General features: G+C 45.7%; 2 protein-coding genes and 1 long non-coding RNA gene across 9 annotated transcripts in view; 2 read left to right on the top strand and 1 right to left on the bottom strand.

Moving 5' to 3' along the window:
- ATRX (ATRX chromatin remodeler) overlaps window positions 1-8,040 on the top strand; it is an 85,991-nt gene extending 77,951 nt beyond the window's left edge. For all 7 annotated transcript variants that reach the window (XM_067004794.1, XM_067004795.1, XM_067004796.1 and 4 more), the window contains 5 exons: window positions 1,046-1,195; window positions 2,394-2,519; window positions 3,469-3,564; window positions 4,108-4,236; window positions 5,074-8,040. In XM_067004794.1, coding sequence (XP_066860895.1) covers window positions 1,046-1,195; window positions 2,394-2,519; window positions 3,469-3,564; window positions 4,108-4,236; window positions 5,074-5,352 — 780 coding nt within the window. In that variant the 3' untranslated portion in view covers window positions 5,353-8,040. The remainder of the gene's footprint in view (window positions 1-1,045; window positions 1,196-2,393; window positions 2,520-3,468; window positions 3,565-4,107; window positions 4,237-5,073) is intronic.
- Window positions 7,556-24,812, bottom strand: FGF16 (fibroblast growth factor 16). Its single transcript, XM_048070704.2, has 3 exons — window positions 24,406-24,812; window positions 18,152-18,255; window positions 7,556-14,309 (listed from the first exon to the last, which is right to left on the bottom strand). Exons 1-3 carry the CDS (start codon window positions 24,677-24,679, stop codon window positions 14,064-14,066), a joined length of 624 nt encoding a protein of 207 aa, XP_047926661.1. The 5' UTR covers window positions 24,680-24,812; the 3' UTR covers window positions 7,556-14,063.
- LOC106038601 (uncharacterized) overlaps window positions 24,377-25,813 on the top strand; it is a 96,428-nt gene continuing 94,991 nt past the window's right edge. Inside the window, exon 1 of the long non-coding RNA XR_010834683.1 lies at window positions 24,377-24,514. This is a non-coding gene — a long non-coding RNA (uncharacterized lncRNA). The remainder of the gene's footprint in view (window positions 24,515-25,813) is intronic.

Here is a 25,813-nt window from a genome sequence, read left to right on the forward strand (position 1 = left end):
ATAGTCTTTGTAGAGAGCCTCCTTGATCCTCTGCAGCATTACCTTTATTTACTACAGAGAGGCGTCATCTTTGAACAGCTGCGGAGACAGGAATGTTGAGTCGGTGACAATGGGGACTGCAAACCCATTATTAACACACTGCCTTGAAATCCCAGCTTTTCCCATTCATGTTCTGTTTTTATTTCCCTTCTGAACTGAGATAACGATCTACCAAAATGTGGCATCTGTGGTCCAGTCGAGAGCAGTAGCCACTAGCCAGTTTGGGTGGCAGCTAGCTTCTTTTTGCTTCACCCAGGAGCTATGTGACATTCTGGTAGTGCTGCCTACTGGAAAACAGCAGTAGGATTTTTGGTGTTAATATAGCTACCAATTTCAGTATGTCTGCAAACAAAACCTTCACAATAGACTGTAGTTGTAAAGGGCATTGTAAACATTTCCCTTAACCTTAAAAGCAGTTAAATGTAAGGGTGTTGTGAAATATAGAAAGCGAACTTGCCACCTGCTGTTAAAATCCAGCTCACAACAGAGATTTGAACTTTTTTAGCCCAAATGGATGGGGGACTATTTATCTCAACATGCATCTTGACAGTTTGAAGAAAGCAGCCTGTTTTGCAGAGTACCGACAGACAGCTGATGAACCAAAGTACGACTTAGAGCTTTGCAACCAGCAGCAGTGCTCTTTATAGATTACAGATGCGGATTATTGATAGGTCCTCTCAGGTATCCGGTCCTAGCAAAGGAAAAATCATTTAGCACATTCCTTTCTTTTTAGGTTGTTAAAGTGCATTTATTGTTGTGGAATCTGAGAACATTCCTGTGGTTCATTAAGTGATCTGACTGTCATCTCTGTAGCAGGTTGTTAATCCATTACCCTCCCTCTGAGGAAAATTCTACTTTTAAATTATTTTTTAATTTTGTTTCCCTGAAGTGCTCGGAGCTGCTGTTCATGAAAATTGGGTCAAAGCAGTAAGGCCTGCACAAAGAGTAAATATAACAGAGCAACTGAGTGACTTCTTATTCTCTCATCCCTTTTTCATTTGATCAGGATACAATTCTGGCAGAATTGCTTCAGATCAATAAAGAGTATATAGTTGGATATCATGAACATGATTCGCTCCTGGACCATAAGGAGGAAGAGGAGCTCACTGAAGAAGAAAGGAAGGCAGCATGGGCAGAATATGAAGCAGAAAAGAAGGTAAAACTATCTGTACCAGTTTTCTGTATATGAAAATAGCCTTTCTATATAATTACCATTCACCTTTTCAGTTTGTTTTGGGGAAAATCATTTTCTCATAGGCCAAGAAATGGATATGTAAACTCAGGAAAAACAAGGATACCATGTCTTGTTTACTCTTCTGATGCTTTTCTTCTGTGTGTATCTTCCTTATTACTTCCATTTATAAGTAACTTTTTACTTCTGCACACAGAAATCTGCCATTTCATAATAACACTCAACTGGTGTCCTGTTCAATAGCTCACTTTTACAACTTGAGGAAATTTCTAGATCCATTAAAGGTGTAGAATTGATTTCAGAACTTTTTGCCACAATCTTACTAACATACATGCATCTGCTAGAAAGGGCTTAAAATCTTGCCTTTTTCCCCCCTTATTTCCTGTATCTTGTTTATTTCATATTTAAGCAGGTGGTAGAAAGAAAACTAAATTGGATAGAGCGGTGGGTTCTGTGGGGGTTGGTTTGGTTTTGTTGTCGTTTTAAACTGTAAAAGCAGTATTGGTAACTTGGTGTAACTGGAATATAACATCAAAAACAATTTGGAAAGGCTAAGTTTGGTATTCATACCTGATCAGTAATCTGAAATGACAAAAATTGGATATATAAAATGCCACTGACAATCCTGAATGAACAAATGCCAAATGAAATGGAGTATTGGGAAAAGGGTTTGTGAAGGAGAAGAAATAGGAAGATACAATAAATTTCAGTGAGCACTTACATGGCTTTCTACAAGGCAATTTGGGAGATGAGCTTTATATTCCTGTTAGTAAATTATCTTTTTCACATCTTTAGATTTTTATTACAATCCAGTCAAAATCAACATTAAGTAATGGGTTTGCAATTAAAAGATGCTTCTTAAATAACTTTAGATATAATAATAAACCTTGGCTATTCTTGTCTTAGTAATGACCGAATAATTAAGCTCAATGCCCATATTAACTTAAGACTAGAATTGAGGTTCCCCTGCGATTGAGATGTCCTTTTGAACTGGGGTTTGGAAAGGCTCCTCAGTGCAGTGGGATAGCTCAGCCTCCCTGTGCCATGTATGGTGGCCGTGTTCATCTCTACGGGCTGACTTGTCTGCGTGTGCTGCTTCAAGGGTTGGTAGAGAACGTGAATTATTCCAGTTGTTCAGACAAGTGCATTTTGTGTTTTCAAGGGCTTGACCATGCGTTTCAACATGCCGACTGGGACCAACATGCTTCCCACAAATTTCAACTCTCAGACCCCATATATTCCTTTCAATTTGGGTGCTCTGTCAGCAATGAGCAACCAGCAGCTGGAGGTAAGCAGCGATCTGTTGGAACATCTGTGTTGCTGTAAGCATGCGTGTATTATTCTGTCACACATGGGTGGTTCATGTCGTTCTTTAATATTCTGATATTTATGTAACGGTCTCTTACTTTTAATAGCTAACTTTTTTGCTTAGTTACATATCTGTAAATTGAAGTCTAACTTGTATGAATGTAACCTGCAAGACCTCTATCTGGGTAGTATCTCAGGGTTCTGGAAGATTAACTGCATTCCTTGCAGACATTAATTACCACATCTAGCTTTGTGCCTCCATCTGCCTTCTGTCTGAGAAGGAGTGGGAGGGAGGAAAGTGTGCTCTGCTCCCAGTTACCTCAGGTCTTAGCTGAAGCAGCTGCTGATGTTTCTTCCTAACGTACCACCCTGTAAACTGCAGTAGTTGAAAGGCATTTGGTTGTCTTATGATGCCTACTAGTGTCTGGTGAGGAGTTTGTGTGAAAGAATTGAAAATCTCTAGCAAAGTATGCAAATCAGGGGGACCCATATTGAATGCATCTGTGGAATAATACGTGACATGCCAGTATTATGCTAAAATAGGTCACAGTAGTTTGAGCACAGAGAATGAGCTGAGGTTGTGACATCATCAAACTCAGTGTTGCAGAAAACTTGCCTGAGCAGAAAAGCATCACTCCTGTGATGGTCTGAAAACCTTTAGGTACAAAAATAGTTGTTTACTTTATAAATACCGTCTCCTGTGTAGGTTGCCAGTTTTGTATGTGCTGTTCAGTTATTCTGAACTGAAGTTCAGTTGTGTGGAAGTCCGAGTCTGTCTTGTTACTCACAAATTGACTTGTGCAAATGAGGAGAAAAACGTAATTTTTCTAGGTACATAAGCCAAAGATGAGGAAAACTTAGAAACAGTTGGCAAAGAAATGTGTTCTTTGCATCTGTGCATTATAGTTAATTTATTGGTGTTTTCTCAGGACCTCATTAATCAAGGAAGAGAGAAAGTTGTGGAAGCAACCAACAATGTAACTGCAGCAAGAATTCAGCCCCTTGAAGACATCATTTCAACGATAGTGAGTAAAAGAGTTCATTATAGGTTTAGACCTACAGCTGAACATTATCAGGCAAAGAAATTATCATTATATATGTCATTCAGCTAATTAGTTGTTATTAATTTATGTCATTTCCAGTGTATGTTAACTTGTATCACTGCAGCTTGCAGTAACCCTTTATGGCATATAGATGTCATAGAGCCTTATGGGACTAGCACTTCAGATCCATGACTACTTGCTATGCACTGAAAATTATGGCTTTCTACAAATAAGTGTAATAATCATACACAAATAAGAAATACTGCCTATTTCTTGTCCCTGTATATCTATCTTAGACTGCATGTCTCACTTGTTACCAATAATCTAGAGGCATATTACCTCAATTAATAGTTTAAAGAACTGATAACTCTTAGTTCTGATTCTGGGCAAGTGTAATTTTGCGTTTTCCAGAAACTGTGCTGTTTTTTAACTCCTGATGCAACTCAGAATGTAACGCAAGACCTCAGTCACCATTACGCTTTTGTCAAAATGACTAATGCCAAGATTTTTTTTTTTCCTTTTCAGTGGAAAGAGAATGTAACACTCACAGAGAGCCAAGTACAGGCCCTGGCCCTAAGCAGGCAGGCAAGCCAGGAGCTTGATGTTAAGCGCCGAGAAGCCATCTATAACGACGTCCTTACTAAACAACAGATGGTAAAATATCTAACAATTATTTGATCAGCTGTCCAAGTTTGAACTGGGATATTGAGTATGGACTTCGCGTGTGCGTGTTTATAAAATAGAGGTGTATGTTTAGATATGTATAAATATGTACTCGCAGAGTATGAGTTTCCATGGGTCAAGTATTTGCTGGCATTGTGTAGTGGTGTATATGATGTAACATCAGGAATTGACTTCTGCAGTATGCTGGATTGGATCGCTCAGCCTCATCGGCGGAGGCTCCATGAGAAGTTCATTTCAAAAGATACTCACCAGATTTTTCTGTTGAAGTAGTTTGCCTGAAGGTCATGAGGCTTAAAGAGAAATCTAACTCCAGTGCTAGGAAAGCAATTTACAAAACACAAATCATAGAAAGTATTGGTAATGGTTTTTAGCTTAGAATTATTTTTGCAAAATCTGAAAGCTGCCCAGTTTATGTCAAGTGGTAGAGCTTTCTCTTAGGCAAACATTTAGTGACAATCTGCATGCAGGACTTTCAAAGGGATGATAAATGGTACCTGACAAAAAAAATGCTGTAATTTATACCTGGGAGTAATTTCACAGCATAGCACATTTTGCTGTAGGAACTTACCCAAATGTTGCATGCAATACAATAGGCAAGTCATTAAGAGAACTCAGCCCTAAATGGTGTTACTAAATGGTTTCTGCAGTAATCAGCTTGTGAATACCATCACATTAGTGATGGTGATAACAATAGTGCTTTTTCCTTCAGCCATGCTATCCCGAACAAATTGATTTTAACTCTGAACTTGATACTGGCAGCATTGAGACGGGTCGTGCACTTCTAACAGCTCTGCTTTCCCTTCACAGTTAATCGGTTGTGTTCAGAGGATACTTATGAACAGAAGACTACAGCATCAGTACAATCAGCAGCAACAGCAGCAGATGTCTTACCAGCAAGCAGCAATGAGTCATCTCATGATGCCAAAGCCTCCAAATTTAATCATGAATCCTTCCAACTACCAACAGATAGATATGAGAGGAATATATCAGTCAGTGTCGGGTGGTATGCAACCACCACCTTTACAACGAGCACCACCCCCAATGAGAGGCAAAAATCCAGGGCCTTCCCAAGGGAAATCAATGTGATTTTGCACTAAAAGCCTAAAGGATTGTTAAAATCAGAGAAAGAACTTTTATTTTTTTAGGAATCAATGGCTTAACAGAACTCAACTGTAAAAAAAAAAATAAAAAAAAGTAATTAAAAAAAATAGTTTGGTTGGTCCCCTTAAATGCCATGTTCCATGTTAGCGTTTCAGCTTTGTTTAAATAGGACATATGTTTTCCCTTGTTGTCAGTGATGTTGCCTAGAATCTTCTTACATATGTTGAGTACAGGAGATATCAAGTTGTTTTCAGTGAAAACAAGTCCTCCCGTAACAGTAGCATCTCCACAGGTTTCCTGTCTAAACTCCTATGCTTGCTTTTAGTAGCTGTGAAGCTGTCATCAAATTTGAGAAGCTTAGGAAGGACTGCAGGTCTGTATGTTTCAGTATACCATATGTGAATTGTACACAGCTGAGTTCTTGATTAGAGTTGATTCCTCAAATTATGGAATACTTTTCTGCTTACCCATTTCTTGAAATTAGTGGGAATATTGTAACAGAAATAGTTCAGTTTCCTTTTGGCTGAGGTCTGGACTCGTACTATCGCATCTATGCTGAACGAAACATAGGAACTGAAAATAATCTTTGGAATAGAATCGAGTGCAATATTCTTAAGTACTACTGCTCTGAAACTTTTGAGTCGTGCAGTTACATAGAAACTGTGTCTACAGCCTTAAATAGTGACTTGGGGAAGAAAATTATTCTTCCTTAGTCTTCTGCCATTTTTTATTTTCACTTTTATGTCATGGAAAAACAGCTGGTGATCTGGGAGTAGGAGACGTTTCTCCTTCACCTGAATTCGCTCTACGTGGAGTCCAATGCAAAGCACATTTCTGTTAACTCCTTAATGCTGGTGCTACTGTCTTTGCCCGTTGCCAGCAATGGGAGACAGGCCAAGAATACTTAAATTCCTGGTATTTTGGGAGTTAGGATGCCGATGGTGGGCAGGGTCAAACCCTGTTACATTATCGACCTTAAAATGGCAGAACCATTGCAAATTTAAAATCGATACCAAAAAGTGCTCTAACAACTTCCTGAGCTACCAGAACAGTGAAGTAACTTTTCCTCCATTAGATAAGAGTTTTGTTTATGCACTCCTCCCCATTCCCTTTCATTTGTGTGAAAACATAATTTAGTACACAAAGAGCTTGATTTTGTTGTTTTTTATGTAGACCAGAGATAAACTTCTCGTTTATTATTATATCAACAGCACTCTCTTTACCCACACTTCTTGTGCTTGTGGAGATCTAACTAAACACAAATAGGGCTCTTCTTTGAATATAGCTTTGTGGACTCTTCCCTGAAAAAATGCTTATAATCTGGGGCTAAAATAAACGACAGGAGCATTTGAGGCAACAGTGTGTCAAGTATAGAAAAGAGCTGGAGAATTATCGACAAACAAGCGGATGAAGGCATTTGCTGTAGATATTGCTGGACTCTTCTGGCTTGCTGACATGAACTGAAATTGTTTTGGTTTCTGGAACCGTTCTTGCAGGAGTTTGAGATCTTGCCCTGAATGGACAAATGTTGTTTTGTTTTGTTTTTGTTTTTGTTTTTTTTTGCATCTAAATATGCAAATACTACGTGGTATTTCATTTTGTGATAAAAACTTGGTTTGTGATCTGAACAGAGTTTCTTTGATCTGTTGCAAAACCAGCTAACAAATTGCCATCTTGGACTCTTTATTACAAGATTCCACAAATGAACTTCAGTATGTTCTAGTGCTTTGCCAGCTCTACAATTACATTTATTTTGGGGGGAAGGGAGCAAAAAGAGATCTATTCACACTAGAAGTAATGAAAATATGAGACTTTGAAACCAACAATCGAAGGCAAATGTACTCCGGGCAACTCTCACTGATGTTCCTATGTGTCATGAGTAAGAGAAGTATCTTCTACCAAACCTGGGAATGTTCAATGGAGTTTTACAGTAACTCAAAGACTTAAATGTGGAAGTTTTAGGCAACATTTAAAGGCACATTTTTTTCATTCTGGACAAAACTATGGATAACAGAAGACTAATGCATAAGAAGAAATTGGAGATGAGCATTGAAATAAAACTTGGACCACTTTGCATACATGTTTCTCACTTGACATTTTAGCTGCATAACAATGTGCTTTGAGTATAACATCGAGCTTTAACAAATATTTAAAGACAACGTACATCAATAAGATAATAAAAGGCTCATTTTTATATTTGTTTTAGATGTTTTAACTAGATGAGATGGCTTAAGATGACGAATAAAATTGTTGCTTGTAATACAATTTTGCCTGCGAAATTCTCCACATTTTGTAACCTGTTTATTCCTTTGGATGTAAAGCGTTTTTGCTTAGTATTGTGATATTGTATATGTTTTGTCCCAGTTGTATAGTAATGTTTCAGTCCATCAACCAGCTTTGGCTGCTGAAATCATACAGCTGTGAAGACTTGCCTTTGTTTCTATTAGATGGCTTTTCAGTTCTGTATTAAATATCTTAATTACTATAGAAAAGGTGTCACCTCTTCCTATAAGGCTGTTTTGTAATACATATAAGGACTGGAAATGTGTTTTTAAAGAAAAGAAGCATTCAAGTAGGACGATATACTATCTGTGTTTTCACCATTCAAAGTGCTGTTTAGTAGTTGAAACTTAAACTATTTAATATCTCATTTAATAAAGTGACCAAAATACATCCATGTGCCTTGTGCTACATTTGCAGTACAGCATGAATTCCACAGGGACGTGGTCTGGGAACTTGTCTGTTGAGAGAGAACTTGTCTGTTGAGAGCTGTGAACTTGCACTGTGCTGGAGTTAAGCTCTTTCTTTTTGCCACAGCGAGGTACCCATTACTCAATTCAGTCATTATTTTTAGGGAGGGTAGTTGTGGGACAGGTTTTCAAATAATAAACACTTGACAGTGGCTTCTGCAGCCAATCTCTCTGTTAAAAATGATGAACAGGGAGGAATTGCCCAACAAGAATAAATCATTCAGAGCGAGGTGAAGTTCTGCTTGGTCAAATCAGAATGAGGTACCTGGGTAGTTCAGCCTTGTAACTGTACTTTTTTTTTTTTTTTTTTTTACTTTTGTAGTTATTAAATCCCTCCTGTTGGGCAAAAATTAAAAAATAAAAAGCCTTTACTACAACCACAAAAAAAAATCAAGTGGCAATTATGTTTAAAGCTGTCCCTACCCTTGTTCCCTGTGCTTAAAGCTTTCTCTTTAGCCGGTGCTGCAGCCGTGTTGCTGCCCCACGAGGTGCGGCCAGTCCTGCAGCTGGCTGACAAGGGGCTAGTGCTGTGGAAGCTGCTTAATGTGAAAATAATCACAATTCTTAATCGGGTGGTGCCATAAAGGACAGTGTGGGTAAAGTTTTTAAATATCCTTGGAAATTGCTCACAGTTGGAACTGGGAAAAACTCCCACCGCGGTCAGCAGGAGGCTCAGGCAGGCGCTGGGGCTGGAGGCTGCTATATGTCAGGCCAGCACGGTCAGAGCCGATGGTCAGTGGTGGCGTTTTGATGTGTCAGGTGCTGAATGCTTTCCTTTTCTGCTTTTTTTTTGGTCTGTAGAAGACTCACATTTGATCCTTAAATCCTGAACCAGTTCGAGTGGAGTAAATAAAAGTCATTTTATCAGTTTAAGCAAAGAGAGTTTTGAGTTTGGGTAAATTTTCAGTGTTTATGGAAAAGACAAATGTCCTAAATACTCCTAGCTGGAGACGCTTGGAAAAATTAGTGTTGCAGCATCGGCTGCAGCGGGATACAGTGTATATAGGTGAGTGCTGAACTCCTCAGTACTCCCTTCCCACCCAAACCTGTGCAGGTGTTGCGATAACCCCGTGCCCCACCTACGCTGTGAGGTGTACCCTGCAGGCGCGTCCTGGTGTAAGGCACCAGCTCCCTGCCCAGCCCTGTCCTCAGGAGGGGCTGAGAGCAAAACTCGGAGGGGGTTTGGGTCTCAAGGGCCTGCAGAAGTCCTCCAGTGGCCACAGCCGGAGCCCGCTGCAACTCGTGGGATTGACAGATCGCTCACACTTCTGTGCCTGACCCCAGCCCATCTCCATGTGGGCCGTTGCCATGCAGCAGCGTCCAAGAAAGTGTTTTTTGAGCAGGTCGGAGCTCCCCTCCTGCTGCACGTAGTGAGAAGGGAACATAAGGGGTGTCGAGCGAGTGGCAGTGATGGCAGGAGGGGCATAGGGGAGTTTTGGCAAGGGGTTGAGGCAGAAAATGGGGACGCTGCTGGAGAAGGGCAGGAGGGAGGCAGGAAGGGAGGCCCCCCTCGTTCTGTGCTCAGCCTCTTCCAAAGGCTTCCTTGGTTCTGTGTTGGGTAACTGGCACACCTGAGCACTGCTGCTTGAGATGCTGAATGTGAAACAGTAACTGGGGCTTTAAAGCTTCATCCGGGGATCTGGCTACTTTTCTAATTGAATTACACAAAAAGTTGTCCCCGGGGATTCTTTTTGGCACCAGCATGTGCTCACAGGGTGATCAGTCACACTTGGTTACGTGTGGACACAAATTTTTGGTAACAAATACTTTGGTGTGATTCAGGAATGACCTGAGATGCCTCAGTGGAGTTGGCTTTGCAGATGTTTTCTCAAACCTACCCAGCACAGGTTAGAAACTACTTCCCTTGTATTTTTTATGATGAGGATTGAACACCTCCAGAGCAGTTACTTGCTTTGAGAGAAAAATAAGTCTTACGTGGTACCGCGCACAATACGGTTTGCTGGGTTTACGTCCCTCTCTCTGACTTTACTCCAAGTTCTCACGTTACCAAACACAGTAGCACGGTGCCTGCACAGATCGCGGGCTATCATGCTGACTTGTGCTGCTTGCTCTCCCCACCTGACTACAGATGTTTTTTATCTCAAAATCAGGACCAGGGCCTGCGTTTTTTCAACTCTGGCCGCGTTTCCTGTGGTCCTGCCTGCCTCCCTCCAACAAACCGAGCTCTGTGCCTGCCTTCCTGACCGTGTCTCTCCTGGATGGTTGCCCTGGGTGCCTGCAGCAGCTGGCGGAGCAGCGCATCACACCTATGCTCTATGTTTGCCCTGGAAGGCAGAATTATTTTCAGCACAGGTCCCCACCACCTTGTCTTCTGTCCAAATGCTTTTCCAGCAAGGTTGTGGCAAGCATTTTGTTCACCAAAGTGTGGAGAAATGATTTACCCACATCTGCTGGCTAATAATGACCCTGAGCTATCAGGTAACCCAGTTATTACCCTTGGTGTATTGTATGTCCTGTGGCTTAGGGTGAGCGCTCAGTAACCTCCCTTTATTTCCTTGCAGTGTCTTTGTCTTTATGAAGCTTTCTGGATTGAGTTGGAGACAGACTTTGCCCTCCAGACAGCTCCTGTTGCCGAGACTGTTATGCTTCAGCAAAGCCTCAAGGCTGAGAGTCAACTCCAGGTGCTGGGATGTAGGAGAGGACATCGCCCTTCGGCTCGGGTCCCCAGGATTGTCTTCTGCCGGCGCTGTCCTGAGGGATGCAGATGTCTTTGTCTCGCCATCAACAAGAATTTCGGTTCTTCTCCTTCGGGGACGTGCTGTAGCCAAGTGTCCTTTCAGGGACGTCTCGGCCACAGTCAGCAGCTGACACACCTCTGTCAGACAGCCCAGCGGGGCAGTACCTGCCCTGGAGGGCACCTTCCTCACCTGTCCACAAGGAGTTTATCCACTCGCATTCGTGTTTTGGGCTCCACTGCATTCTCCAGAGGAGGCGCTGGGCAGCCCTGAGCCACCTCTCCTGCCCAGGAGAGCAACCCGTGCCTCCAATCATGCACTAAAGCTGGGGGGATGACTGCTTTTGCCAGGTTTATGCTGTGATGCGCTGGGTGCTGCTTCAGCCTCATGCCAAGGGCTTTCCTCCACTTCCACACCATGCTGCAGCGAGACTTGGGAAATTGTCCATCTCTGCTGCTTACCTCCTTCCTCCTGCTTTGTGCAGGTCTCAGTTATTACATGCCCAGCTCTCTCCAGCTGGAGAACTGTTAAAAACAATTCCTTTTGTTGCATTTATTGTTGTGTATTAAGATACATGGCTTTTTGCATGTAAAACAGCCCGGGGGGAAGGGAAACACGTAGGCATAAGGCTCCTACTGGAGGAAAAAAATCTTTAGGTTTTGTTTTTGTTGGTTCTTGTGGTGTTTTTTTTTTGGTGGTGGTGGTGGTACCAACCCTTACAGTGAGTTCTTGGTGCATTTTACTGCTGGTATTGTGTTTTCGAACCCCAAGCCTGAAAAGTTTTCCACTTTCATGCCTGCGCAGCCCTTTGCAGGAGGAGCCTCCTTCCGCGGCAGACCTTGGATTCTGCTGCCAGAGGAACGAGCCCGCTGCATTGCGCCCATGGGCCAAATCAGCTCCATGTCAGGTTGGTGAAAAACACGTACTGCACATTGCTGAGATTCAGTTTTGACTTTCATTTTGGAGATGAGAAGCGGCATTTTCAGCATTACAACTACCTTCAAATGTAAAAGGAAGCAATAGCTGGAGAGAGGGGTGAGCCGGCAGGTAGGATCCCTCACCCCACTCCTGCAGAGGCAGCTGGGCTCTTTGGGACAGCATTTGCAGCAGCGATGCCGCTGGGACCCCGTGGATGGCCACAAGCACCCATGGAATGAGGCTGTGAGAAGGCTGCAGAGTGAAGCTGAAGGTCTGAGAGTTTCCCTTTGCTAACATAAAAAGTACATTTTAGGATGCTTTTCACGAACGATCACGCTTCTGACATGGCCACTGAGGATTAGATGTTTCAGCGATGACTCAGAGGAAAAAGGTAAATAAACGTTTTTTTATTTAAAACACACGATTAAATTCCTCCGTGTCTGGATCATTCAAGGTAAAGCTCCTTTAATCTTTTCACTGCAGTCTGCGGGCTGTTGTCTGGGACAGCTGCGGCACCGGCTGGGATGTTTGGATAGCAAAGGCTGCAGCAGGGACCTGGGAGGTGGCGGAGAGGACAAGAGATGGCCAGGAGGAGCTGCTGCTCTGTTAGCGGTACACAGCGCATGAAGAAGCTGGTGTGGGTCGCTCCTACTTCAGTGAAATCGTCCTGGGAATTGAAGGAGCTGAGATCTTCCCTAGCCTGCTTTGTGAAGTGGAGACTGAGAAACTATACCGTGAAAAATGAAGTTGTGGTAAGGAAAACCCCAACCCAAAGCCACAACATCTGCATTTGTACATATTTTTGCATGCTCCAGAGAACTACGTCTCATACCAGGTGCTTGTCTGTGCTGTGCAGGGGCTGTAGCAGTGACACATTCCTGCTCCCACCCTGCACTGAAAACCCTGCCTGCTGACCTCAGGCTGAGCTCGCCGGGAGGCAGAGGAAACTGGGGGGACTGTGTGCCCAGGCACTTTCTGCACCACGCAGCCATGAATGTCCAAGCGCTGCCTGCAGGGATAATCTTCATCCGTGGCAATTACTTACAAATGAGTGGGTTTTAATTGCTTTTGTTGCTTTCCGCTTTTTCTTCACTGATTTTTCCACAATGCTTCAGGTAAGAGTTCAGGTGTGAGGCCGGGTGGTTTTAACAGGTGTGAACTGGGCGGTTCCTCCCTGCACCGCAGCAGGCGTGCGTATTCCTGGGAAATCCTACACAAGGTCTTCAGGAGTGGTGGCGTGCCTGGTGCCTGGTGTGGCCTGAGGGCTGACTTTGTCCCTGGCACCACAATGGGGAGGATTGGCTCTGCCATTCTCAGCTCCCACGCTTCGTTTTATGTCCAGCTGCTTGTTTCAGGGGGGGGTCACACTTCCCAGAGCCGTTCCAGCTATAATTTGATGTTGCCCTTCTGTAAGAGTTTGGAGTTTAGGAAATTTATCAAAAGTCCAAAGCCTTTTTATAGATGGTCTTAATCTTCACATTGATCAGAAAATACATGGTTAGTTGTTAAGGAGCACCAAAAAAAAGGGCTAGCAAGAAATCTACAATATAAAGACAATTTTATTGCCAATAAGCTCTTAAAACTCTTTGTTTTTTTTTTTTTTCCTGTTTCAGTAGGACCTTATTCTTCCTGATGAAAATCCGGTCATAGCATCTCTCATTAAAAATAAAATTATTTTGAAATAAATAAATATATAAAATAAATATCATATACATTTTATAAATAGTTTTGTCCCTATGCACAGTATCCATGCTTACATCTGAATAATGTTCCTCACCCCCTTCCCACCCCAACAGCAGGAAACACCCCACACATCAGGACCAGTCCTTGTAGCATCATCCACGTAGCAAACTCCTGGGCCGCTGAAGCAGGGCACCATTTGAAAGGTTTCTTCTTTGCCGGTAACTATCCCAAGCTTATCAGCAGCATCTGTAGCAGTTCTGTGGTCTTTTGTTTTCTTCCTTTCTCTTTTTTTTTTTTAGTTGTTTTTATTTTTTCCCCCCCCGGTGATCAAGTTTGCTCGCCTGTTTGTTCCTTTAAGCAACCATAACATTGAATATTCAGCCTCTCTGACAGCCACCGAGTAAAGAAAGTGAATGAAAATGAAAGATTATATGTAGGGTTCCCTCCCTTCCCCTATCCCCACCCCCATAAATAACCCACGTTCGATATACGCTTGAAACAAGGAGGAACAGCAGTGTCTGAATTCAATGTAAGTGCTTTCCTATGTCATCTACATTTACAGGAATGATGGAATGACTATTAATATAGTGCTCTGGGAAAAAGCTTGGGAGCCCAAGTATGTACACTGACGGGGCAGCTGCAGGAAACATCACCTGTAGTGGAAGAGGTCTCTGTACATTGCAGGTATTTTGGCAGGGTCCACAGGCCTCGGTAAAAAGTGAGTGAATTTCTGATGTCTCTTAGTCCTGTATCCCTCACGGGGGGAGCCGTCCTTGTTCAGCGCCACGTAGTAATGCCTCTCCGAGTCGGGATGCTTGTAGAGGGTCGAGGCGTACGTGTTGTACCAGTTCTCTTCAAACTGTTCTCGGAAAACGCACTCCCTTGTGAGCTTCTTCTGCGTTGGGGCAGAGATGTGAGAAGAAAAAGATGGGTGTCAAAAAATAAAAATAAAAAAAAAAAAGATCTCTTCCTATTTCCTTCACTTTCTTTTCCTATAATTTTCCTAGCTACCTGCTTCTGGCTCCCCTGAGGAGGGGACTGTGCTGCTGGGGATGATTCTCATGGGTGAAAGCTGGAAATGGGCACAAGCCCGGGCCCAAAGACCTCCAAAGCTGGAGGAGGAAGGAGACGGAAGGAGAAGGTGGGTGTGCATTTTGCAAAGGCCCTCCATTAAAAATAAAACACGGCTGCAGCAAAACTCCAAACCTGGCAGCCACATGTCTGTGGTCGGGGTGTGAACGTGGAGATTGCTGCGTTGGCTGTGGGACCGGCACCTGTCTGGGGAAGGGGGTGTCCAGTTGGGGCCGTCCCCCCGGCAGCCCCACGCGCAGGTAACACACACAGCGAACGCACGCTGCGGCGCGAGGCACCTCCCGGCAGGACGAGCGAGCAGCATGTTTGAAAGTTCAAGGCACATAATAATATACACTGCAATACGAATGAAAGCATTCCTCAGGCCTTTCATCTTCTGAAGCGCCAGATAGCTGTGATGTGAGGCCATAACAAGACGTGGGGAGGTCTGGATGGGGAGCAGCGCCCCGGGGATGCCTAACCCCAGGGAAGATTTACGGCGGCGATAGGTGATGCGATGAGTGCGTGCCAGCACCGGCCTCGGCGCAAGGCCAGCACATGGCCGGGGCATCACACGCCGGGTTTGGGGGATGGATGCCACCGGTGTCACGCAGCCACAGCCCCTTGAGCCCTTACCCCGGGGGCTGCTGGCAGCACGTGGTGGCTTTTCAGGCAGTGGCCATCATCCGTGGGCTCTGATCTCTCCCGTGCCAGCTGTCGGGCTGGGCCGGGTCACAGCGAGGAGCGGGGCTGTCCCCAGCCCCACCAGGACCTGGGGGGCTCTGGGGTGGCTGCACTGAGTGCCAGGGGACCCGCAGACCCCATGGGGATCGCCCAGGAGGGGCTCAGGCCTTTCAGATGAAAGGCGGGCTGCAGACGTAGGATGCTAGAACATTACAAAGACTGTACCCACACGGTAAACTATTTGGGTAGGGAATGTGTCTTATCTATGCTGTATGGAGTGCTAAGTAAATGTTATTGCCTGCAGTGGATGTTTTGTAATAAGATACAGGAGCTCACCTGCGCTCAGAACCTGTTTTGAATGTTTTGCTGCTAATTAAATAAACCCTGAGGAAACTCGTGAGTCCTCCAAAAGCCTCCGCCACAGCTCTTGTCATCTGAGAGCAGGGGAACTGCAGGTTTCTCTTCCCAGATCTGTCAATGAACATGCACTTCTTCCCCTCCTAGGATGGCACCTACTCAAAACACACTGGAAGCTACTGACCAACTGAAGTGCAGCGCTGCTGCGTTGTCCCCACCTGCATGCCTTTCACTGGGCTGTTTGGAGGCACTGGGTTTCTGTACAACATTTTGCAGGTCCCGGGTGACTCCGCAGGTTGTCATTTATTTTCCTCCCAGCCCTGGGATGTCCCCACTGAGCCTGAGGCGATGCAGGGCACTGCCCAGGACTCTTACTGCTCCAGGTACTTGCTTCTATTCCTGAAATCGGTGGAAAACGTAGCAGAAGCGGTGGGACACAGCTAACAGGGCAGGCTGACGGGCACTCCCCAGAGGACCTCGTGTGTCTTTGTGGCAGTGGTTGACTCTGGTGTTTGATGCTGCTAAATCAATAAGCGCAGCATGCAAAGTTGGCACTGAGGGGAACACTACACTTGCAGAAATTTTAAAAACACCACTCCCCTGCAATCTCCTCAAATACCATTGTAATGCTAATGCTGTTGTTACACACTGCTTTATGGACCTGTAAGTAAGAATACTGTAGTGGCTTTCCCTTTTGAAAAGCCATCATTGCACAACCCACATATTACGGATTTTAAAACTTCAGGGTTATTTGGGGACCTGGCTTGTGACTTTTGCACAATTCAGATTGGTGGTCACTGTCATCCCTGCAGTGTCCAGTGTGTTTTCTAGTGTGCAGGATGCAACAACAGAGAAAACTCTCATGATTATGCCTTAAGGTCAATTCTGTTTCCAGGTAGTCTTGTAAAACTGTATTTTTGTTATTTCTGTGAGGTAGCATTAAGACAGGCCCTGGAACTTAATTAACTCTGTTGATTCATGATCAGAGCTGCAGGGCTTGAAAGCAAAGGAGATACGCAGGTTTGTGCCCTCATTTTCAGCGTGAATGAGTACAATTCCAGGAGCTGTTGAAGAGCCTTGGATTTTAACAGGAGGGGTCCTGCTGCATGGTTTTAGGCTTGAGCCTATTTCTGAAGTTTAAAATTTCTGTGTTTTATGGATTCCTGGTGACTTTACCTTTTATCTGTCTTGCATGCTTGTAATGTAATCACTGTCTCTGCTCTTTTGTTTTGGGTAGATATCATTAAGGAAGTGAAGTGGAAAAAGAAAAGTTATCAATCAATGCTAGTACTTGATTATCTCATATAAACTTCAGTACCTGAACCTTAAAAGTAGTGAAAGTGGCTATAGCAGTCTCAGTAGATGGGAATCGGAGAAGAAAAGATGATGGAAACTTATGTTTTATCATTACTGTTCTCGAAGTTTTCTGAAGGCTTCTCTATGTGCATTGAACACGAGGTTAAAAGTTCTACACTATGAGGTTGATCTGGCTTGGGCAGAGGAAGTTTGTGCCTTCCACTTTGGTTTAAAGCCGATTTATTTTATGTCATTTTAAAATTATTGTGATCCACCCTTAAAAAATCAGTGTCCTCACATAGGGTGGTGATCTAGAAAGATGCATTTAAAAAAACCACACCCTGGTGATGAGTTGAATTCAAGGCAATGGGGCATCTGATGAAAAAGCACTGATGCAGTGCAGCAGCTACAGAAAAATAACCTTAAAAAAAAAGCTATCTAGAATGCAATTAATTTTCAGAATAGAAGCAATTCTTCTAGCTAACTAGAAATAATTATTTTATATTGAATTAAATAATTAGGAATTGAGTCCTGTAGGAAGGACTCTGCCCAGCTACTGAGACCTGGCATTTTGATTACAAGCCTAAACACTCAAGTAGAAGTGAGCAGAGGACAGCTTGGCTCTCTTTGAGTCAATGGGGACTTAACCCATGATGGCAAAGCTCTTACTGGGTGCACCCATGGGGGACCTGCAGCATTTCAGCCCCATCTGCTGAATTAGGTGTTAAGGAGTTTGTGTTGAGAGGAAAGCTAGCAAGAAGTTTACTTGTGGCTTTAGGCAAAACAAGAAAAACTTCAGTCTGAAAGGGTGTTTTTAGAAAATTATGAGAAACTTCCCTAAAGTCCTAAAAGGAGTTGTAGAAAATGCTATAATAAAAATAACACTTACACCACACTTCCAGCTTCCATGAGAGAACTATAACACAAATGTAAGACCTGCAGATACATGCAGATCCTGAGCATGTGGGCAATAAATGTGATGTTACTTGTGAAAATATTCAAATACCACCTGTTTTTATACTAAATTTCCCCCCTGTGCCTTTAGTTGACCATTCCTGCCCTGTTTCCAAAAGGCTGAAGGCCAGTAAACTCCCACAAAGGGCTCGGGGGCTGCACCCTGTGCTGGACATCGCTGCGTGAGTGCATCCCCCTCCCTGTAATCCCCTGTTTTGTATCTGTCACTGGTGCTCTGACACCAGTGGGTAAGATGGAGGAATGTGGCACCACAAGGACTTTGGAGGCCTGTGATGGACACAGCTGGTGTCACTGATGAGGCCCCACAGCCTGGAATGCTGTATATTTTATATCGTCAGGAGATCTGAAACTTACCGACCCATACAGCTCGCCTCTCTCGTTCATGCCGAGGTAGAGTCCCGAATCCACCCCACGGATACTAACCAGCCCCACCGCCAGGCTGATAAACTCCAAAATCCCTAAAACAGAAAAGGAATGCAAATCATACAGGTGACAAAACTGACACCAGGCTCAAGTGACAAACATGAAACAGCATTTCCCAAACACAGAGCTTCTCACAGACCTTGCTTGCTTTATTTATAACTGCACAGTTCTTAAATCTCTAGTCCTACACGCATGCAATCCCTCAATTTCCACTCCAAACTTCTCCCCAGCATTATGAACTTGACTTGTCCAAGGGAAATGACCTTTACTAATGAGAAAAGGAGTGCTAGGCGTAGCTGTTGCTTTTATTTATTTTTTTTAATCACCAAAAAGAGAGATGCAGAAACGTGTGCCTGGCCCACTAGCAGTTTTACAAGACTCTTACCATACTGGGTCTTTCTTCTTCACCGAAAGCAAAGTGAGTTTTGTCCCCACAGAGCTTCTGGTATGAGAAGACAGCCCCACACAATTTAAAGTGATGATTTCAATAAAAATAAATAAAAAGCACTAGAAAAGGTGTTTGTGAGGCTTGCCCTGTTCCCGCTGCTGCAGTGAGGTGCTTGCCACCCCAAAATGTATGCAATCTTCAGGGATAAAACCAACTTCAGATATGCACAGGTAGAAACGCACCTGCCACCTGCCCCCTTCAAGCTCCATGGAAAAGCCTCCCGGCGGTGCTAGAGGGACTGTGTTAGACTCTGAATATATCACATGCTCCCAATCCAGAGGTCGCAGGCAGTTTTTGCCCACGTCCAGCACTGAATGAGTTAGCCAGGAGGTTGCAGTAGAGGCAGGAAGAGGGTTCTCACCATCCCAGATATGTCTAATGAATGGGTAGGGCGTTTCCATTGACAGGAGGGCAAAGTTGCTCTAACCTTTAGCTTGGCTCCAGGTGCCTTAATATAGCTCCCAAAATGTCCAGTCCCGAGCAATCGCCCCTTGCCTCTCCGATCGGGTTACCTCCCAGAGCTCCTCTGAAAAGTATGCCTTGGGTCTAAAACCACCGCGTGACGTACGGCCACCTGAGCCGGCTGACTCCAGCGGCAGTCAGCCCTCGGCTCTGGAAATGGATCTTCTGCACGGTCAGGTGTGGATGTGATGACTTTCAGAGGGTGTCACCGCCTAAATATAGGACAGATACACGGCCACGGACCCCTCAGCCCGGCGCAGACGGGTTTGTCAGGTGCTGGCAGCCACACCAGTTGCAAGAATTAGTCTTACTGCCTCATGTCAGACTTTTTGTCTACGCTACGGCTCGTGTGTCTGATCCAGCCCTCCCTGGAGCCAGCAGGTGCTGCGGGGTGGAGATGAAATTCGGACTCAGGAGCTGGAATTCCTTGAGACAAACACGAAAGCTAACAGACAACTTGAATTTTAGACCAGTGCAGAAATTTGCCAGGCTGAAATATGCCCAGCTACACTCAGAGCAGGGTAACTTGTCCTCCGTGGGGCTTTGGGCTCCTGGAGACCAGCACAATGCGTCATTGCATTCGTTTTCTATCAGATCCTACAAAACACAAAGAAAGCACAGCCTTTCCAAATGTCCCACGTTTTCTTCAAGGGACTCCAGAATTACTGGTTTCCCAGAGAGTCGGTTCTTTCCTTTCCCCCGCGTGCCCAGGCTGGGACACACGTTGCCTTCAGAGCAGGCAGTGCGCACGGGCAGCCTTCCAGGGCAGGCAGACCAGGACCTGGCTCTGCTCTTCGTGCACCTAGCTTCAGGGTTTCTTATCTGAAAAGAGGTATGAGCAGGGAGGGAAGAGGTGCAGGATGAAGCATTTTCTTCTGCCTCCGCTCCCCACCAGTCCTGAAACATGGAGCAAGTTACCGAGCCGCTGTGCACTTCCCTTTCCCCACCTGTAGGACAAAAATGAGGACAGCCGCTATTTCTGAGTAACAGGAACTTCGCTCAACCCTCTTTGAACAGTGGTACAGTTATTCAGAAAAATAAAGAAAAAAGTAATACAGGGGGAAAGGAGCAGAGGGATCCCTAGAAATGGGGTGTCCTTCCCAGGCTGATGACAAGTGGATATTCAAGTGAAAAATGTCTGATAACTGGAGAGCCATAGATTGACCTCCTTACTGGCACTAATTGGGTTGGTTGGTTTGCTTTTGGTTTTAGATTTACCTTCAGTCGTCCCTGGGAAGCAGGAAAATGCTCCCAGTCCTGTTTAGGAACTGAGGGATGTTTGAGAAAGGGAAGCAGAAAGCTCTTCTTGAGTTTACCCACCAGCAGGCTCTGTCTGTGGCATTTGAAGCCAATCTCCAAAGACCTGGTAAGGGCATCCCAGAGCAGCGCTGGCCCTTCCCAGAGGGCGAGACACCTCTCCTCTGGTGCACGTTAGCTGTGCACTTGCTGTTCTTGCAACTGAGATTTCTGCAAGGTGGACCTGTGACAACCTCTTCTGACAATGTCACTTGCAGTACTCCCCTCTCCTGATCTCTGATGGCACTTGGAGACGGGCACGGAAGACAACTCTGTTGAAATAGCATTAAGAACGTAACTTAAACCCACAAAAGTCAGGAGACGGAGTGAAGGCTGAAAAAATGTGGGCAAATATCCATCCTGTCCTTAGCTCACTCCAATTGCTAGACAAAATTGCAGCTTCGTACATCTGATCTCCAGCAGCACAGGGAGTGGCCACTGGGGCCAGATCAAGAATTTTCTTTCGAATTGTAGCGGTGTGTTTTTGTGGTAGACCATGTGGTGTTTTTTTTTTTTTCCCATTTCTCTTGTTTTCTTTTCCCTCAGGACTTGCTTCATTTTTCATGCTTTGATTATTCATTCTGTTTGTTCTTTGAGTCTTTTTAGATAATATTAGGAGAGATTTGATTAAGGCTCCAACTGGATTCATTTAACACCAAAGCACTGAATGATCTCCTGAGCGCTGTGGCGGCCAGCCCCGCACGCTCTCGCATTACTATAAACTATCCCTCAAAGAACAATTCAGCTTGCTGCACCTGTCTCTTCCTACATGACTGTATTGACGAGCCGGGGTACAGAAACAACCTCAGATGTTGTATCAATGTCTACAAACCTAAAGCTTCAGCTAAAAACCTCAACAACTGTTTGGGAACAGGTGCACTGGAGTCTGAATGTCAAAATCTACTGCAAAACTTTCTCTGGAGGTTTCACCAGCTTCTCTAAGAGGCTCTGTTACAGATCCATTACCAGATTTGTACCCGAGAAGAGCTTTGTTTACTCCCTTTAGTAGTCTCCAGCACTAACTCGAGGCCTTTTCCTCTCCTCCCTTGCACTGAAGCGCTGTTGGAGTCGCTTGTTGAATGCTGGTGTAAAACAGACTCAAGGCAGAAGGGGAGCAATTCCTCCTGGCAAGGATTTTCCTGGCAGACTTATCTCACTTCCCTCCTCAGAAGGATTCTTCTCGTAGGGGTGGTAATGTCAGTCCAAACCCTCTCCAACCTTTGACCATCCTTTATGTCTCTGTACAAGAAGGTTCCTAGCAGATGCAGTGAGAAGACAGATACATTTTTTAAAACGCTTCCATTTTTTTCTGGGATGACTCAGGTGGAGCTGCCAGTTCAGAGAGCGTTTGGGCACTCCTCTCGTCTAAGAATGAGCTTTCTTCCAAGGATCCTGAAGGGCTTCACCAAACTTTGCGTTAAGCCTCCTCTAGGAAAAATAAGCTGCACGCTGTCATTCTTGTGTGAATCTGTATTTTTACAAGTATAAAATGTCACATTCCAGGAGACAGGTGTGATTTCAGAAAGCTCCAGTCCTCAACAGATGAGAGGCAATAGTTGCTGTGACTGCTCAGGAGTTGTGGGTAGATGCTTCTGCTGCTTTGCCTGTTTCCTACGGGCACATCCCTTGACTTCTGTGGTACGAATTAATCTCTCCCTTAACCCTTCCTGTTAGGACCTCGACTGCCATCACCAGGGCTTCAGCTCATTATTTTTCTCCCTGAAAGACCTGGATGTCCTACACATCTGCTAACTTCTGGGATGGTGCAGATACTGCCTGTCTTTTCCTGAACCCCTTCCAATAATCAGAGATAGGGATACAAAGTCCAGTTCCAACCTACATCCCTTCTGCAGCTGCATATATGCCTGTGCCGGGGCGTCCCTGCGAGCCATCCATGGAGCAAGCACATTAATAATCTGCTCGTGAGATCAGGGAGCACCTTCCAGCCATGTGCGCTTGATCTGCCAAACCATCATACAGGGTTTCTAAGTATTTCCCCAGGTGCCCCTAGATTTAAGGCAGCTTCAAACTGCTACCCTGAAAACCTCTCTAGCTCCGTATCCCTCAGTTTAGTTTTGTAGTTCCCCAGCACCGTACAGCCTGCCTGTTTCTGTAATAAGTTACTGCTTTGTGCCTGCTGCATGCAAAATTTAGGAATGCATCGATACACGACATCCTAATACAAACCATACCAGTAACATTGGAATTTAAATATTCATGGCTACTGAATGCAGATGGTGAATACTGTGTGCCAATACGTTATTGCTTTGAGTCTCTGCTGCAGCGAGATTCAGTCCAACTTTATCTGAACATGAGGATTCCAGTCTAATCCTGTGGGGCTTTGTCCTGCAATTACAACAAATAACTATTTATTTTACACTGCCTCTGGGAAAACCCTGAAGCAGAAAACTATAATATTTTATATCTGAAGTCTGGTCTAGTTTACGTAGCTGGATGCTGACTGCTAAAACGCTTAGGGAATGCCAATGTTTCAATTTATTGAACACACTGTGTGACTTAAGCTTAAGTGTGCAAAATTCATGAAAAGTTTTAGCCTGTTTAATGCATTCTTCCAAAATTTGTTTGGAAATACATTTATTTTACTCAATCTTTTAAAAAAAAATGGGACTGAGATAGATATAGCCATCTGAAACGGTTTACCCATATAAAGATAGGTAAAAAAAGAAAAAAAAAAAGAACTGGCAGATTAAACTAACTTGGCAGATTAAACTAAAAAGCAAACAGATGCAGTGGGTTCGCTTTCAGTTTCTTTTAAAAGGTTAAAAGATATGTGTCTTTCGGGAGGTAATTAAAGAACACTTGCCCCATGAGCCCATTAGTACCTTACTCTGACCTGCAGGTTATGACTTTCTTGTTGATTTAGGCAGGGACATGTTACACACACACCTGGTGTTTATGGAAAGCACAGTTCACAGATAAGCTTTTCCAATTGTTCCAAAAACCTGCCTTAAACTAACAACAACAATAGCGGCAGCGGCGGAGTTCCTGAAGTATCAGAAAGCACCGGTTGCAAACAATTAAAGGCAAAAAAGAATTCCCTTCACCGAGGAGTTAAATCACTTGAAAACTGTAAAAAGTCTTGCGAACACTTCTTGCAACCTGTTGACAACATAGCTGAGATCACTGGCATGGGACTTGTTGATAGCTTACCCAGACACCTGCACTAGATGCTGAAGTAGCGGGAATTTTTTTTAGCTCTGCTCAAACTTACTGTACTCCTTCGCCTGTGGCTTGGGATGCATTTTTTGAAGATTACATATAGTCTCATTAGAGATCCCTGCTCTTGTGTGACACAGATACAAGCTCTGAAGTCTTCCAGCTTTATCCCAGACAGCAAGGTAAATCCACAGCGCTCTGCCTATTGTTCCGTCTTCTCCTTTTGGAGGTCCCCTAAGCACTTTTTCCCCTTCAGCTTCCCCTTTCCTTTCCAACAACCTCCCAAAACAGAGCTTCAGACGCCAATCCAGCCAACCGATCCCTGCCTGCTTGGGGGAGACATTCCTAATGAAATTCACGCAAGGAGAAGAAATCACATTAGCTCACAAATATCTGCCGAGGCCAAAAGAAGAAGGAGAAAGGAAAAAAAATACCCGAAAAAGAAATTTCTGGCTTTTTCCGACGTGCTCCCTCCTTTCTTTTGCCTGCCTTAGTTTTAAGTCCAGGGGCATAGGCAGAGCTGAAGCGGCCATCCCACTGTCCCCCCATCCGCTTTTTTTTTTTTTTTTTCTCTTTTCCCCCCTCTTTTCTTTCCTAAGGCTCGTCCCTGTGCACCTGCGGGGACGCCGGGAGGGGAGGAAATCGGAAAACACAACCCGCCCGCATCGCCGGCGAGCGAGCGCGTTTGTTTAGGAGGCTAATTATATCCGGCCGCTTTAGGCTGCCGGGCTAATTAATTAGCGGGGCCGGGGGAGGCACCTGCCGCCGGGCCGGGCCGCCACCTGCCGCCGGGAGCCCTTACCGAAGCGGCTGTGGTCCTGCCGGGTGCCGTGCACCGTGCCGTTGGGGAAGATCTCCAGGTGGAAGCCGGTGCGGCAGTAGAGCTGCCGCCGCCGCAGGATGCCCTTGAGGTGAGCGAAGTCGGTGGGCGAGCCGCGCTGCAGCCGCCCCTCGATCTGCCCCAGGCGCTCGTTGAGGAAGCCGGCCGGGTCGGCGAGGGGCAGCCCGGCCAGAGCCGGGGGCAAGCCGTGCAGCTCGGGGTCCAGCGCCCCCAGGAAGCCGCCCACCTCGGCCATGGGGCCGCGGGCGAGCAGCGGCCCCCTCAGGGCCCCCTCAGAGCCCGGCCGGCCCCGCACGGCCCGCCCCGGCTCCCCGCGCCTCCCATGGCTGGCTGGGGCCCGCTCGCGGATGCAAACGGCACTTTATATACGTACACACTCCCCTTACATTGACATATTGGATATTTAAATGCAAGCCACACCTCACTGGCATCCCCTTTGGCTATCGCCTTTTTTTTTTTTTCCTTTCTCTAATCCTTTTTTTTTTTTTTTAAATAAAAGCTTCACTCCCTCTTTTATTATGAGAAAAAAAAAAAAACGGCAGGGAAAAGCTACACGCGAGGCTCCGGGCAGGTCCCGGCTGGAAGCACGGAGCCCCCGCACAGCCGCGGATGCGGCGCGGCCCCGGCCCGGCTCCCTCCCAGGAGGTGCGCGGGGCCCGGAGCCCCCTCCCGGGCCCCCTGAGGCCGGAGCCTCGCGGCCGTGGCCCCCGAGGTTCTGTCAGTGCCCTCCAGCCCCGGCCGTGTCCTTCCCCCCCCCTCACACCGACCACTGTGGAAAAACTAACGTGTAGGGGAGAGGGCTGGAGGAGTGTGTTTTTTTTATTTTTTTATTTTTTTTTTCCAGCGTCCGAGCTGCAAAGCGATCTCTTTGAAAAGTGATCCCGCGGCGTTTTTACGGCCGGGTTTACAAGCGGCGGGCGCTGAGGGGCCGGGGCCGGCGCTGGGCAGCCCGGGCTCGCTCCCCACCTTCCTCCCGTTGCAAACAGGTGTTTCCGCGCCCTCCGACACCGTATCCGTGGCAGCAGCTGCCGGGAGCGCTGCAGACAGACGGAGGCAGGCACGGGGAGACGTGCGGGCCCCGCCAGGGGAGGGGAAAACGCCAGCCCGGCCGGGCAGCGCCCGTGCCTCGCCTCGGTGAGGAGCCGCAGCCAGAGCCGCCCCGCCACCGCCCGGCCCCGCCAGGCGGCGCTGCCGCTGCTCGCCGCGTTGCCGCTGCCCTGCCGGGGCCGGGCGCTGAGGGCAGCAGGAGATCGACATCGCCCCGTGCCACGCTAAGGGAGGGAAAGAACCACGGGCAAAAAACAGCCCCCAAAAAAACAGCCCGCAAACGCGGCAGCTCGCTTTGCTGCTGGGGACACCTCGGGCTGCA

This window comes from Anser cygnoides, chromosome 13, assembly GCF_040182565.1.
Source record: "Anser cygnoides isolate HZ-2024a breed goose chromosome 13, Taihu_goose_T2T_genome, whole genome shotgun sequence".
Classification (NCBI taxonomy): domain Eukaryota; kingdom Metazoa; phylum Chordata; class Aves; order Anseriformes; family Anatidae; genus Anser; species Anser cygnoides.